Source organism: Cornus florida, unplaced genomic scaffold (genome assembly GCF_030987335.1).
Source record: "Cornus florida cultivar Cherokee Brave unplaced genomic scaffold, ASM3098733v1 CherokeeBrave_3.0.0_Hap2_Chr09, whole genome shotgun sequence".
NCBI classification, from domain to species: domain Eukaryota; kingdom Viridiplantae; phylum Streptophyta; class Magnoliopsida; order Cornales; family Cornaceae; genus Cornus; species Cornus florida.
Window position 1 is genome coordinate 85,011,551 of NW_026775579.1, and position 16,481 is coordinate 85,028,031.

The 16,481-nt window shown below is 33.5% G+C and overlaps 2 protein-coding genes across 5 annotated transcripts; one reads left to right on the forward strand and one right to left on the reverse strand.

Moving 5' to 3' along the window:
• Positions 1-999: 999 nt before the first annotated feature.
• LOC132274822 (alkaline ceramidase-like) lies at positions 1,000-8,097 on the forward strand. 4 transcript variants are annotated; one of them, XM_059776162.1, is made up of 4 exons: positions 1,000-1,200; positions 4,263-4,344; positions 4,499-4,856; positions 7,317-8,097. In XM_059776162.1, exons 3-4 carry the CDS (start codon positions 4,603-4,605, stop codon positions 7,828-7,830), a joined length of 768 nt encoding a protein of 255 aa, XP_059632145.1. In that variant the 5' UTR covers positions 1,000-1,200; positions 4,263-4,344; positions 4,499-4,602; the 3' UTR covers positions 7,831-8,097. The 4 variants fall into 4 exon arrangements, with proteins under 4 accessions (XP_059632145.1, XP_059632143.1, XP_059632144.1 ...); XM_059776160.1 differs by lacking the exon at positions 4,263-4,344; XM_059776161.1 differs by lacking the exon at positions 4,263-4,344 and having other exon boundaries at positions 4,509-4,856.
• Positions 8,098-8,671: 574 nt separating this feature from the next.
• Positions 8,672-12,349, reverse strand: LOC132274824 (stress response protein NST1). Its single transcript, XM_059776164.1, has 2 exons — positions 11,814-12,349; positions 8,672-9,261 (listed from the first exon to the last, which is right to left on the reverse strand). The coding sequence occupies exons 1-2, from the start codon at positions 12,255-12,257 to the stop codon at positions 9,091-9,093; spliced, it is 615 nt and encodes a 204-aa protein (XP_059632147.1). The 5' UTR covers positions 12,258-12,349; the 3' UTR covers positions 8,672-9,090.
• Positions 12,350-16,481: the final 4,132 nt, after the last annotated feature.

Consider the following 16,481-nt stretch of genomic DNA (forward strand, 5'->3'; position numbering starts at 1 on the left):
ATTTACTTAATAAATATATCATTGATATAACACATGCACATGCACATTCTTAATTTATTTTAGTGATACGGCTTAAAAAAAAAAAAAAAACATTTTATTGAGCAATGAAGCTTTTGAGAAAGAAGCAATGCATTTTATAAAGAAAAAATAATTTAAAAAATGCAACAAAACGAGACTTTTTACTTTTTCAGGAATTAAAAAAAAAAAGTGAAAAAATGTCCCATTTTTTCTTGACATATAACTCAAAGGCACTTGTCAATTTTCTCCTCATGAGAACTTAATATTCAACTTTCAATCACATATGAAAAACGATAACTTTGAAGATCTGTAATAAAATTAGACTGATGTAATGTAATCACGGCCCGTTCATGTCCGGAGGGGGCACATGCCCCCTTGACTTGGCCCGCCCACTATATTTTTATAGCAATTTTCTTAATTTTTTTTACATATATATAGAAATTTGTTTATAATGCTCCCTCAAATTATTTTAATTTTTAAAATTCTCTTTAAAAGTTTCTTTCCCTATTTAAATTCCTTTAATTTTCTTAAAAAAATAAAATTTTCCTTCTAATTCCTTTTCTTTCGAAAGCTATGTCAATCTTCTTTTCCTCTTATTATCTAAAATTATTTTTCTTATTATTATTCTTTTCTTTGTTTATTTATTTATTTTTTGCACTAAAATTCCGACTGTCTACCTCTGGATGTAACCATCAATGATGGAGATAAACCAGTTAAAGTGAGATTGTATTCTTTTTTTGGTAATTAAGTAGTATTAATAAAAGACATGATTGTCTTGTCTTTTCTTGTCTTGTCTTGATTAAAAAGAAAAAAAATAAAAGAATAATTAATACTACTTAATTACTACAATACTACTTATGAATTGTGACCCATGGGCCATGGATTCTTCATAATTACTTGTGAGTTATGACCCATGAATTCTTCTCACGTGCCCGAATAATTACGATATGATCCCCACGCGCTCTTCTCATGAGCCCTAAAAATTCTAAATTCGACGCAACGAATCTGCTTCAGTATTTCGTTCCACCACCTCTTTTTCCCTTTCCCACCCGGACCACGCAAATTCTCTTTCTTTCTCTATTCTAGAGAGAGAAAACTGGAAAATTTAGATCTCTTGAAAGGAAAATCTAGAGAGAGAGAGTCTATGACTAGAATGGGAGCAACATAGATCCGACTTGCAAGGTCAGTTATTTGTCACTTTTTTTCCTTTTCTGTTTCATCGTTTTGGCTTTTTCTTAGTTGTATTGAAATGTTTTATATGTTCGTTTGGTGTATTTGATTCGAGTAATGTTGCTTTTACGACTTTTGATTTGTTAAAGCATCTTGATTGCTGATTGACATCGTCCATTGATACTTAGCACTAGTTATATGCTTGTTTTTCTTTAATAGAAGAACACGATTTCGGTAGAAGAATGGTTTTTTAACTTCAATGCTGCGTTCATCTTGCTTACAATGTGTGTGGATTGAAGTTATGTTTGTAATTGTGGAATTACTTTGGTTTTAATTATTTGGTTTATATCAACTGCCAGTGGCCTAGCGGTATCAGCCTCTTACCTCCCAAAGGGAGGTCAAGGGTTCATGTCTCTAGTCTCAGTAGAGACGTATGTGTGAGTACCAATTAGGGAAATTTTTTTTTTGGTTTGTTTTGGTTTAAATGGGATTTTGATACTAATTTAGTTTGTACATTGTTTGTAAACTTCTATAGTGATTATGACTTCCTACCTGGTACCCCCAACCAATCATATCCTTTTCCTTCCCATCCACAATGTTGGACTGGTTATTTTCCGTGATAATAGGAGTAAACAGTGAATGATTGGCTTGGGTACTATTTTTCCGGGTACCTGGGATACCCTTCTGCGTTATAGATACCTAGGAAGCATTAACATGCATACTTAGAAGCGGTTGTAGTATCTGACATGGCTTGATGTGTGTAGGAGACACACACGTAGGACATGTGGATTTCTGGGGTAGTTAAGGAAAATGATTGGCTGGCCGAAGGGCTCCCCATCTACACAATTGTTAGTGTGGGACCAAGGTCCCACAGCAGCACTTGTGTAGATGGGGAGCCCTTTGGCTGGCCCCTTAGGCCAGCATATCACAACTCAGTTAGTTAAATATACAAAAGCATACAATTGGAACATACCCCATCTCTAACCCTTTTGTTACTTGTTGTGTAAATCCTCATTGGAGCATATGTTTATGGAGAGAGGAAAAGCTATGGCTAGGGACAAAAGAAATTGCCATTTTTGAAAGCCAGCCAATTGGTTTATTCTTTGTGTAAATTATTTTTATAGCGTGGTTTTTGATTGGCATGTGACTCAACACTCTTCTGCAGACTCTCCCCTCCCCTCCTTTCTTTTTGTAGGATAAAATTGATAAATGAAGTAATACACATTTACTCTTAGACATTTTTTTGTAAAAGAACATTTTCGTTATCTATGTTGTCGTCATTGTGCCTATATTTCTTATATATTATTATTATTATTTTAAATTGCTATGTTGTCAATATCTGTATTTTTTAGAGACATACATGAATGCATATTTAGATCAACTGATTATCCTATCAAGATCTCGTGTAAGTGTTTTATATTCTATAATTACTATGCACTTATAATTGCTAAATTTTGGCAGTGGTCTACCTTTTTCCACCTAAATAATAATTGAGGTTTAAAATATTATGAATGTAAATAAGGGTCATTACCTAGTGTGGTTGATTTTAATCGAGGGTTCTAGGAGGGGTAGAACGAGTACAAGCCTAATTTTTAATGCTCCAAGCAATGGCCCCTAAAATATTCTAATTGTATATGTTCAATAAAAAAGAAACTATCTAATTTTTTTTTTTTTTTTTCTTCTATAAAAGTTTGTCTCATCATGAGAACCATTCTCTGAGAACCCTAGCCCCAGGCAATGGAAAAACTGATTAGGGTCTTATAATAATGTCTTGAGCCAAAATTCTGAGATACTATTATTATCCACATTTTAATATGATCTTAGGCCTTTGCAAGGGCTTTTAGGTATGAAAAATGATGTTTAAGTTGTCTTTGAGTCTAATTATGTTTTTAAATCTTTTTACTAATAAAGAAAAATGTATTAATTATTTTCTTTTATTTTTTTTGGAATTCAAAAATTAATGAGAAATAAGCAAGCATATAAAATGATTGGAAACATTTGTTGTTTCTAAATCATACTGAATTCTGTCCTAAGCATCTGTATTGAAGATCCAATTATCATGGTTGTCTTTTTGTATCCACTTCTAGGTTACAAGCATAATTATTAATTTGTTACATAGTTTAGGTTTAAGTTGCTTGGTTGCTCTTTTTGCTTTCTCTAAGGCCCCAACAAAACCATTCTGGGTCAGAGACAGCACATTGTTTTTCGATTTATTTAAGAGGGTATTAGAAGATCAGGATGCTAAAAATTGATACGTCGACTGGTAAAGTTTCAAAAGCACTCTGGGTCAGAGACAGCACATTGTTTTTTATTTATTTGAGAGGTTATTTGAAGATCAGGATGCTTAAAGTTGATACTTCAGCTGGGAAAGTTTAGCATTTATGGACTTTTCCTGGTATCTTATCTCTCTCTCTCTCTCTTAATATATATATATATATATACATACATATGTATGTATGTATGTATCTGTGTGTGTGTAACTTTGTATATGTGCAATAATGTTCAATTCAAGAAGAATTGAGGAAGAAGGATGAGCATCCTTCAAATAGAAAAAAGAGAAATAAAAATAAGTAATATCCCATTCAAATGAAAAAAATTAATATCTCTTGCATTAAATGTCCAATGCTACCAAGACGCTAAACTGCCTAATTTAACCCAACTAATCATCACTGAACCCTCTATTAAATCACCAGAGATTCCCATCTCGGCTGCCTTTTTTAGCTTTTTCTATCTCATGTACATTTCCATGAATTTGATTTAATTGTTTAGTGCTCTGCATATTTGCATACTAGTAATATTAATATAGTTTTGGTCTTAGATTTTTCTTTTCCATTTTCTTTTTGTTCTGTGAATGATTATTTGTAACACATTTTTTTTTTTTCCTGATAAGTGATTATTTATAACAACCAATTTGTATGAAAATATTAGATGAATCCAAAACTCTGGTGGAAATTTGGAAAATATGATGGATTCTGTTGTGTGGCCCGATTGTTTATGCATATTTAAACTTGTTCAAAATTTGACCTTTTTTGCTTCTTGCTTATAAGTTTCCCTTGGTTGGTATTTGCATGCAGATGCTTTGTTTCAGTTTAGTGGATAAGCTTTCATGATGATGACAGCAATAATAATAAGAAGTTGATTGTATAGTTATTTTCAGTTATTATCTGTCCTCTAGTTACTCCATTTCAAATTTGTTTACTTTACTTCTGTTGATAGCTGGAAATATATCTCCTTCAATTATCAAGCATCTTCACTCCCATGCATGCACGCACAAAATGTTGATTATTTAGTTCTTTTTCATGTTCGCAAGAGCATTACAGGTGCATAATTTGCAGGTGTTTATGAACCCTGCAACACCTTGACATAAGTTGTTTCAGTTGAGCAATATTACTCTTTGGGAATTTATTTCGAAGAATGGCAGATGGAATATCGAGCTTTTGGGGCCCTGTCACATCCAGCACTGAGTGGTGTGAGCAGAACTATGTCTATTCTTCTTATATTGCAGAATTTTTCAACACCATATCAAATATCCCATGCCTTATTTTGGCACTCATTGGTCTTGTAAATGCCTTGAGACAAGGGTTTGAGAAAAGATTTAGTGTTCTTCACTTATCAAATATGGCACTTGCAATTGGGAGCATGCTATTCCATGCTACACTGCAACGGCTGTAAGTATTCTTCTCCATGCTTATTGAGTTGACTATGTTCTCCATAAAGTTGAATTTTTTTAGTAACCTATAATATTTGTCTACTCATTCAATTTAATGAAAATAGTTGAATATTGAGAAATTAAGAGATGCTTTTGAAGCTTTGTGTGATTTATGCTACCTAACCTTCGGGGATGGAGCCTAAGGAAGTCTGGGTGAGAGTTTTAGATTGTTTTTCTAATTCTTCTCCTTGTCTTATTTCCTTCCTTGAATTACTACATTCCTGTCAACAACAACAACAACAACAACCAACTAAGCCTTTTCCCAATTTCTTGTGGTCGGCATGTCTTTACCACTCTACGTTCCTAAAAGGAATACAACCTTTCTTCTAACCTTCTAAGTCTTAATATCGCAAGTTCTGCACAATCTTATTCTGCCACGAGACAGTTCTGAGCAGCATTATTTCAAGTTATGAGTGTTATCTTACGGCAATTTGGTATCGGAGTTCATTCTTATTAATATGTACATATGAATATTTTTGTTAAATTATGCCCATTAGATTACTTTACCTACTCCATAGTCTATACAATTCTATTAGTTAACCAAGAATGAAAGAATATGATGTACCATTACCATCCACTGGTCCTTTGGATCTTTTGTGGTGCATCGGGGATAGACTTTAACTAAGAAGGACATGCACTCCTTAGAATGGCCATATCCGCATCCATCACATGTAAGAACAAGACAAGAATTAGAGACAGTTCCTTCATATCTTGAATATATTCGTAATTTACAATAAAATACTTAATTTCAAACCTAGGGTCGGCACTTCTTGGACACTTGTCACATGTGCCCTACAAGTGTTGGATGTTGTGATGTGACCTTTTAGCATGAAGAAAAGTATCATTATTAAAAATCAAATTAAAGGTTTATATAAAAGTTATTAAAACGTTTGACTAAATTTAAAAAGAAAAATGGAGTAGGAAGGTTTTACCACAGAACTGAAGAAGTATGCATGAGACACAGCACATACACATATTCATCATATGTGTGCAGTTTCTTTATATACGTGACCTTGGTAATTATCGATCATTTTGATTGGTAAGTTACAGGCTTCATATTACTGTTATAGAATATTAATTCTCAAATAATTATTGTGTATATTATGATTCTATAAATGAAAATGTGTTTTCTTCTTCTTGTATCCTTGCCAGCCCCATGTCCAGTGTATGCATGTTGGCGACTTGGCGTATCTGGGAAGCCAGATATACTGGTCAAATAACAATTTTGAGAAATCTTTTTATGTTGGGTTTATGGCCTTTGTAGGTTTTTATGCCTTCATAGGACCTGAATTTCTGCTTAATTGGCATGAATTTGCTGCCCTTACCCTTGAAATTGTGTTTGAATACCCAACCACCTGAGCTATGAAAAATTATATGAGTAATCATAACAAGTTTTTCAGAGTTACCTTTGTTTAGTTGTATCCCCTTTCCTTTTAAAGCGGTGGATCCTGGTAGAGAGGGGATAAGGTAATTAAATTTAGTTGAATGCACTTGCCATCATAGTAAGAGTATTGTGGTTAAGTAGACTATTTTTAGGGCCTACAGGTTCAGACTAGGAGAAATGATTGGAATAAGAGATTTAATTACCAGGTATTCCAGTGATCTTGCACCCTGCTCTCTTGAGTTTAACATGTCAGGTTTGAAGTTATGTATTATATTATAGATATTTCAAAAAGGGCTTGATTATTTCTTTTTTATTAAATAGATGGTTTTAGTTTATTCCAACCACCTGTATAATTTTGTATAGTTGTTCCTTCAGGTGGTCTACACTTTGAACATTTTTTTAATGATATTTTACATATCGGGGAAAAAAAAAAAGATCTATTCTGACCACCCATTAAATCAGAAAAATTGCAATTGAGTAGTGTAAGAAAATCCTTACTCTCTCTAACGTCTTTTGGTCTTGGAAGCTTTGCTGCCATCCCAGCAGGAATAGGAGAGAATTTTAGAGGATTGTTCTTGTTCTTTTTCACCCTTCGTGTATATCATGCTCGCTTGCTCCTGTGCGTGCATTCAAGATACCACTGTTCGATCCACCCTCTCCTAGTTTGGTAGAATTTAAACATTGCTGCCAACTGGCTAGGGAACCAAGTGGTTATATCATGATCATTTGACTTGGTAATATTAATTATGTTGAGGATGAATTGACGACAAAGAACAACCAACATGTTGTCTATTAAACTTCTTCTCATGCACGATGCAGAATGTACTGAGAAATACTATGGGTTTTAGGTTTGCTTGGGAAGAAAAAGTTACCTTAGGTGTCCTAAATACAAGGAATACTCGCTGGCACACATTCTTCTTGTGCCTAAGAGAATGCTGACCTGGAAAATGTTTTGTTATCTTGTCTGACATCATTTCTACAAATGATTCTTTCAGTTTGGTATTTGATTGAGGATGATTGCTAATTAATTTTCAGGCAACAACAAGGCGATGAAACACCAATGGTATGGGAAATGCTCCTATATATTTATATCCTCTACTCGCCAGATTGGCATTACCGGAGTACAATGCCCACCTTCTTGTTCCTCTATGGTGCCGTATTTGCCATTCTGCATTCACAGGTCCGTTTTGAAATTGGTTTTAAGTTGCATTATTTGGTACTTTGTCTTCTCTGCATTCCACGGATGTACAAGTACTACATTCACACAGAAGATAGATCCGCAAAGCGTCTTGCGAAGTCATATTTGGCCACCTTATTGCTAGGGAGCCTTTGTTGGCTTTGTGATCGTCTGTTCTGCGAGGACATCTCTCGCTGGCCCTTCAATCCGCAGGGTCATGCTCTATGGCATATCTTCATGGGTTTTAACTCTTATTTTGCAAACACATTCTTGATGTTCTGCCGTGCTCAGCAACGGGGATGGGATCCAAAAGTTGTTCACTTCATGGGATTTTTCCCCTACGTGAAGACCCAAAAACCCAAGGCCCGATGAACGAAGTTACTGTTTGAGAAAAATTTTATTTCGAGGTAGGTCCATGGATATGGGCAGAAGCAATTAGTCACAAACTCACAATTCATTTTTGTTATTTTCTTTTTCCCCTCTTTTAAAAATGTAATATAAATTATGGTCGAAAATTGATTTGGTTGGTTAGGTACTGATGAAATCTTTACTGTAAAACTAGTGGCTTGGTCCCAGCGTACCATTTCTTTTATATACTTAATGATTATAAGGTGAATCAGATAGGTTTTTTTTTTAGGATCTTTTCCTTTTTTCTTAGAAATTTTTCTTGGGTGTTACTTGTTTTGCAAATTTTGAATTCAGTGCTTTAAATTTTGCTTATTGAAGGTGTATGCATATGTTTTTTACCCATTGGACAATGTGGTGGTGGTTGTGGTTGTGGTTATGGTTACGCTTTTCAAAAGTTGCTAAACAGGAATTTGTTTCTTTGGAACTTGCACTGATTAGCTTGATTCCTTCCAACTTTCATCTTTCAAATTGCAGTTTTCGATAGTTCAAAAATCTAGTTTTCACAAAACCCAGTATGACATTTTTCATCTGTGTAAAGAATGAATTTGGATGAATCTGTGTGCAAATATTTTAGTATATTATGGACTTCTTAAAATGTTATTGAACAATCAACATCTCAATGCTGTCTTGGAGCGTCCAATTCTGAACAGGCAACAATATACACATATGTAATAGCCTCAAGGTGCAACTCAGTTATGCTTCTCAGTTACAGAAGCATATCAACTCAGTTAAAGAATTCTATTTCGTGCGCGCACAAACAAAAAAAAAAAAAAAGAAAAAAGAAAAAAAATGCACTCCTCGACTCTTGTAATTAAATTCATGATGCAATTTATTTGACAAAATATAATCCACCTTCCTGTTTGTCAATACAACACCAAGCAAGCAACAAAGTGCCATGGCTATAGCCTACATGATGCAAAATAAGCATCAATCAGCCGTTCCTATTCTATTACACAAACCACAAAGTTTTAAGGCATGCATTTTAGAGGCAAGTTCAAGGTGAATTCCTACTGGGTTAAAATCATCCGCCATACAAGCAAAACAAATGCACAGATTTGTCTGGTAGGCATGACAGTGATCGAGTTACAAGCGCAAAGGAAACAAGGAGGAAAAGTTGCCAGTTGTAGACTCTTTTAAACCAGTGGACGAAGTCCTGATGTTTTCAACTTCATATCCGATCTTCTCCGCGTCAAGAAAAATTCACTTCATGCAAGTAGAAGGAGCTCAAAGTTGAGTGACATCAAGAACGGCTTCCAGTATCTTCTTCTCCAATTCAGGTTCGTCAATCCACATGGAACTTTGCCGACGCAGAAGCTCTCTCTTTTCCATTCTCTTCTCCTGCATTAGTTTTTCTCTCGCCCTCCAATACTCAAGCTTCTCTGTTCTTTCTTTTAACTGCAACCATGAAAAGTGACACACACCAAAGTATGACAAAGATATAATCAGTGTCTAAAAACAATGTGCAAAGCTACTATAGAGTAATTCCATAAAGAAAATAAATACATGACATAGGATTAACCATTGTATGAGCATTCACACATACGGTGAGTGAGGACTATATCATCTATAAAGTTCAAAAGTATACTAAACTAACAAGGTTGACCGTATATGAATTAGAGTAAGTAACACCAAACTGGCTACAATCAGTGTTGTACTTGCAGAAGCTTTACCAAATGGAATATCCAAATAAAATTTCACTTTATCATATCATATAACTCAACAAATCTCAACTCAACATTGCAACTACTAAGGGCTGATTACACGAATCTTAGTCATCTTACTCCATCAAAGGCCATGAATTAAACAATGGCCATGTATTTAACCATTCCTTTCATATGATTACTCCGTCTCAATGCACGTTAATTTTGGTCTTTCACCTTAACCCAAAGTTACTCTTATTTTTGGAGCACGTCAATCTTCCTCACTTTATAAGTTGCGTGCAACCAAAATATTCTCTCATTTTTATATCTCTAACTTATTATTTTTCGTATTACTACACCCATCTCAGTATCTATTTTTCAACTACGCTCATCTTATGAAGATTCTACAGCCTTCCAACATTTAATCCCATGATTGGTAACTGTTTTATACAAATTTGTTAGGACCAATGTCGAGATCTACAGACCAAAGGGCTTATAGCCCAATGGTATGATCTCTCTCTCCTCCCCAAAGGGGGAGGTTGAGAGTTTTGAGTCCCACTAGGGTCATATTGTGGATAATGGGTGTTTGTGTTGGCTTTAACTTCCCAAAAAAAAAAAAAGGTGGAGGTCTACAGGATTGAATCAAAGGTGGAATATCCTACATAATGAGGGTAAAGAAAAAAACGGAAACTATATGAAGGATATTTAGAAGACAAAAAGAACGATTGTTGAACACCTAAAAAATAGAAATATTATTACAAACATATGAAAATGTACGTATGCAGTATGAACAAACTTAACTAAGTAAATTTAAGAAACCAGCTTAGAGGATGGAGGCCTGACACCAACAATACAATTGACTAGTTGTAAGGTTGTGCATGGGGAAATCATGATTTGAATCCCTTTTGCCAAGAATGCATTCATTCTTCCATTTTCATCTCTCGAAATACTTCAATCAGTACATGCAAGAAATAGGCCAACTCAACAGCTTTTTATTCAATTTCTCGTGGAGTCAAATTCTCAACAGTATGAGTCAAGGGCTATTTCCCTGACCTCTGATTTCCATATAAAGGACACGAAAAACATAAATATTCTTTGTAACTTCTATTATGATGGACTGAATATCTTTTAAAAGGGACTGGAGGAAGATAAGACGATCTGAATATTAATTAAACAACCCAAGATATTTTGCTCAGGTTGTGAGGGATTTTGCTTGATTGAGATAATTTACATTAAACTAATCAACAAAATTTACCATCATGAGAGAGGAGTAGTTGCTAGTTGAGAACATTATTGTTTTATATGAATATTTGCTTCTTGTAGTCTAATGAGAAAGGGGTAGTGCAAACCAAGATAATTCTTTAACACAATTTTCCCAACACCATTAACATGTGATATAACAAGCAATAATTGTGATAAAAAGAGATAGAACCAGTCAACTTTGCAAATAGTTCCAAATATCATGACAAAACAGATTGATTGTCAAATTTTTTATATGTAAATGTACCAACAATCTCATGGCAATCCCATTACGATGTCATGACGATCTTGAACAATCCTATGACAATCCCACTATGATTCTGCCCCTTTGTGACCTTCTATATGAACCGCAACAATTAGACAATTTTGGATCATATGCAGATAGTGATTTTTATTATTACACTTCTTAATTTTGAAAGGATACCATGCCCGAAAGCACTCCTCCAGTTAACTCATTAAAATGTCAATTCTACAAGCAATATCATCTTTAATCTTTATCCAAATGATCAAGCACAAGTAACACAAAAATTTGCCTTCTGGGATCTCTTCACCTTTGATCTTCAATTAACTTGATAAAGCACTTTCTCAGCAATTGGGTAGGATTTAAGAGCATAACCTCAGCTAAACCACATTCTAACAGTTAAATTTATTTATTTATTTATTTTTCATGTTAGTTTTGGTTTCATCATCTTGCAGCATTAGTAACATTCAAATGAATCACCCAACTCTTTCTCACTGTTAAAATTAGTCAAATTATTAGGATGGGTTAGTGAAAAGTTGCGTTCTTTAAAACATTTCTCCTAATTTTTCCATGTTTCTGTAAATTAAAGATCCCCAAAATGAGCAAATATGAGCATTAGATTTATAAGTATAATCTTACATTTCTCTATTCAATCATACTATTTGCTTTTTGCTCTTGAAGAACAATCCTAACGATTAAGTATAGGATCACAATTTTAACCACCTTAGTGTTTGCTATATACACACACACACACACACACACAATAACCACACACACATATATAGAGAGAGTTAATTTGGACATACTAGGGTTTCACGAAATTCTCGCCGAGTCACCTCTCGCAGTTCAGCTTTGGCCTTCTTCTGGACGGCTTTGGCGGCCCTGCGCTCCTCATTGGCGATCCGTTGGGCCTCACTCTTGGCCTCGGCTTTCCTAATCTTCTCTTGCCTCTGCAATTCCATTTCGATTGTGTACTCCCTCCGAACCTCCTTCACCTTCTTGGCGTACTCGCGCCTCAACGCCAACAGCTTCGCCTCCGCCTCTTTCGGAGTTTTCGGGGTCTTCCAGGTGTTGATGAACTCGCTCGGCGGTGTATACTCGTGGTTGACCTTGTGATCGTTGTGGTGAGAAGGGGTTGTGGTTGAAGTGGATTGCGATCGGAGGGGTTGGGTAAAGAAAATGGTTTTTAGGGTTTGTGAGGATTGCGCTCGGAGAATCGGAGAACGGACGAGGAAGAGAGATGCCGCCATTGATATGTTCAGAATCTAGAGAGAGGGTTTAGAGAAGTGGAGACTGGAGGGTGCTATTGCACCGAAAAAAGTTGTGGTGATACAAAGAGAGAAGAAGGAAAAAAAAAAAAAAAAACAAAAGTTTATTAGTATTATAATTAAATAAATTGTTTTTATTTTTTATTTTTTTTTAATTTTAAGTAAGAACACGCTCACAAATTACACCAATTCTTACTAATTTGCTTTAGGCATGTACCAAATTTATATATAAACATACACATGTTTGGAAAAAGCAAATAACAAATTTATATAAACATGTACATGGGTTGGAAACGATTTTAAATTTTGTAAATTATCTTAAAAATGCACATATATGGTTGGAAACAATTCTTGCTTTTCCTACGAAGGCCAGACTTCACTGAAAATAGACATAGATATTTGAAGCAATTTAAGAATGAGGTTGGATAACTATTCATACAAATATGTGTTGTAACAGTCAAGTACAACAATTCATGAAAATTATAAAATGCGGTCACAAATGACACAATGCATTCCCAGCATCTTTTGTGTGGAATCTTTCTAATATTATGTTTGGTGGCACTTAATAGACTTTTAGATTTGAAATTTAACAAAAAAAAATTTAGGACAAATTTTAAACTAAACTTCCTTCAATACCAGAGACGGAGCCAGGATTTTAAGTGAGGGGGCACGTTGTAAAAAAAAAAAAACACAAAAACAAAAACAATACGGAGTGTATAAAATTCAAAAGACAAAAGAAAAAAAAATTATTCAAATATGTATGTTAAAAAGAAGAATTTTAAGAGTAGAAGTAGAAAAAGAAAGAAAAATAAGAAAACTTTAAAAGGAAAATTTTAAAAGTTTCAATTGAGGAAGGAAATTTTGACTTTTTCTATTAAAAATTTAACGAATTTGAAGAATAAAATAAAAAATAAAGAAAAAATAAAGAAATAATTTTAGGAACCACAAAATTAAGAGGAGGCACTATATATATTTTTTCATATATATGAAAAAAATAAAAAAAAAGAATTACTATATATATTATAAAGTGCGGACCAACTCAGGAGGGGCACGTGCCCCCTAAGCTTTCGTTGGATCCCTTCCTATTCAATACCATATTCAAGACACCATTCATACTCCAAAACCATAACCATAATATAAGTATTATGTCCATATTATTATGGGAAGAGGCCAAAGATAATATGTCACCAATTTGTCTTCCTACAAACAAATAAGTCAACCACCCACAAGGAAAAAAAAAGAAAAACCGCCCACAAGAATGAAAAAATAACAAAACTAATATAGACGAAACACTTTATATGTTATATCGAGTAGCTGGGAATCGTTTTCAATCTTCAAGTTTTTGGAGTTTTCTTTGGTTGTACGTGTCTCATACTTCCGATTTAGGTTGGGATTTGATGTTGGATGGATTTGGTTGTCAAGGAGTTAACTATTAGAGAAATAATAATAATAATAATAATAATAATAATAAAATTGGTATAAATGATCTTATTAGTATAGTTATGTTTAACGTGAATTACTTGCGAGTCTGTGAACCTCCAGAGTCTCTAGTCTTTTACTTAACAAAGTTTTGTAATGTATGCTACTACATACTAATACTTAATTTTTTTTGCGCAGTCTTTCAAACAATTTAACCAAAAGAAAAGAAAATGTAGCGATGATAATATAGTATTGCACTATTTTGTTGATCCGGCTGAGGAAAAAGTGTCACGCAAGAATATTTTGGAATAGTATAGAGTTTTATGAAGTGCATTATGTAGCATTAATATAAAAAAGTATAGAGTTTTTATGAAGTGTATTATGTTAGACATTAATATAAAAAATTTCTAGTAGATATGTGAACTATAAATAGGTGAAGAGGGCATTTGCTAACAACATTCTCCCAAAAAAGGAATGATAAAGTATTAATCCTCAATCCGACCCAATGAAAGAATAATGTGTATACTAAATTCGACTCTTTTCTAGACGTGTTATTGAATATTTTAATTTTTCATAAGGAATGACTGGATCAAGAAGTCCATTTATATATCTAGATAAGTATTTAGATGGAAAAACTATACATAGATAAAGTTAGGAGTCTTAAATAAGATAGTAGTTTATTTTAAAAGTTTACTTTTCAATTTGATTGAATTTTAAAAAATAATTATAAATGCATCAAGAATTACTTTTAAGGTTCAAAATACCCTCTTTCTAAAATACCAAAATATTCTTTATAGGATCACATAGGTCCAAAACACCCAAATAAATTAGGAACCCTGCTTTGTTATGTCAATCTCAGTATTGTCTGAAGGTATATCCAAAACCCAGTGGGAAAAAATTACCCAAATAGAAAATCAGTAAATTAGAGAATCTTTGCTTTATTACCCAAACTTCGCCGGGGAAAGGTAGTATGATAGTCGTCGTTTCTGCAAGAAAGCATGTGCATGAGAGAAAAAAATCTATATAAAAAAATAAATTTTTTTTTTTTTTGAATTCATTGCAACAATTATTTTGGTCAATTCATAATGACCAAACGAGTGATTAACGGGTCTCTTATAAAATTAGAATGTTAAGACCAAACGAGTATTCGGTTAAGAAATTGTTAAAAAAATATTCATTGCTCTCTTCTTTCCTAATAACTGGAATATTTTTCTCCAACACTGAGAAGAGCTGCAAGGGAATGATTTTAGCGTTACCTTCCTCCTGTGTTCTTAGCAAAATAGTTTAGGTTTCTTTTGGCAAGTTTTTATATATATATATATATAATTCTATAATCTTGTGAATTTGATTTTAGAATAGACTATACATAAAATCACTTTGAACAGATCATTTGAGACAACTTTCTTTGATATATATATATATTGTTGATAATTAAACAATTTTATTGCATAAGGAAATAGCACTAAAGAGCATTATTTTCATATTATATTATATTAGGAAGGATATTTAGGTAATTTGAAATAAGAGCCCGAGGGTATTTGGCCCATAATAATAATTCTTGATACTTTTGTAATTATCTTATTTAACTCAATCAAATTGAAGTATGAACTATTTTGTTATTTAGAATTCCTAAGTTTTTCCTATTTAGATTTGGCAGATCTCTAAGGTCGGGTTCATTCACATTCCCCTTTTTAATTAAACCCTAATATTTTTTGTATGATCTACACCATCCTCACTAGTAATGTGGATCAATAATAAATCACCTGATTTGGTTGTGATTTGGTAAGTGTGTATTTACCCACCATAATAAATCACCATCTCTGTGATGACATGTTTATTTATTATTGGCCCATATCATTAGTGAGGATGGTGTAGATCTTTACTAGTGAGAACTTAACTATTGCTCATATTTTTTTTTTTTCTTTTAAAATTATTTCCTTTTCTTGCTCTTTTGTTTTTTTTTCTTTATTATTATGTACTGTCATTTTTTCCCTCTTCTTTTTATATAATTTTATTGCTATAATTTTATGAATAGTGTATTTTATTATTTGAATTTTTCTTTATTGTAAATTTTGTGAATAATGACATACTATTTGAATATTAATTAATGCATTGTTATTGGACTTTTATTTTTTGGATTAGTGTCTTGATGCATTGTTAGTTTCAATATTCATGCTTAGCCACTGTTTTTATTAAGGCTCTGGTGCATTATTAAATCTACTAAGGCTAATTAAATTAATAAAAAAACATTGGATAGTCGATGAAAGGACAGAAAATGATTTGGGTCACATTTGGGCCGGTCTACCAGGCCGGGAGCATTATAGGGACGATAGACCATGCATAGACCGATCCACCGAGCCCAGGGCGCCATCAAGACATACCCATGCCCAATTTTACCAACATTACGAGCGGGCTTCCTATCTAGCATGGCCCGGGAAAAGACCCAGCCCGGAAGGGCCCAAGTTTGACAGCTAAGAGAGACATTTTAGGGCAAATGTCAACTTCTATAAATAGAAGTTAGAGAAAGAATGGAAGGCCCTCATGGGGATTGTTTTGGAGTGGAAGAAAATATTTTCCTAATATAGAAAACTATTTCTTACTAATTTGGTTTAGGAATGTACCAAATTTATATAAACATCCACATGTTTGGAAAAAGCAAATAACAAATTTAAATAAACATGTACATGGGTTGGAAACGATTTTAAATTTTGTAAATTATCTTAAAAGTGCACATATATGGTTGGAAACAATTCTTGCTTTTCTTAAAAAGGCCAGACTTCACTGAAA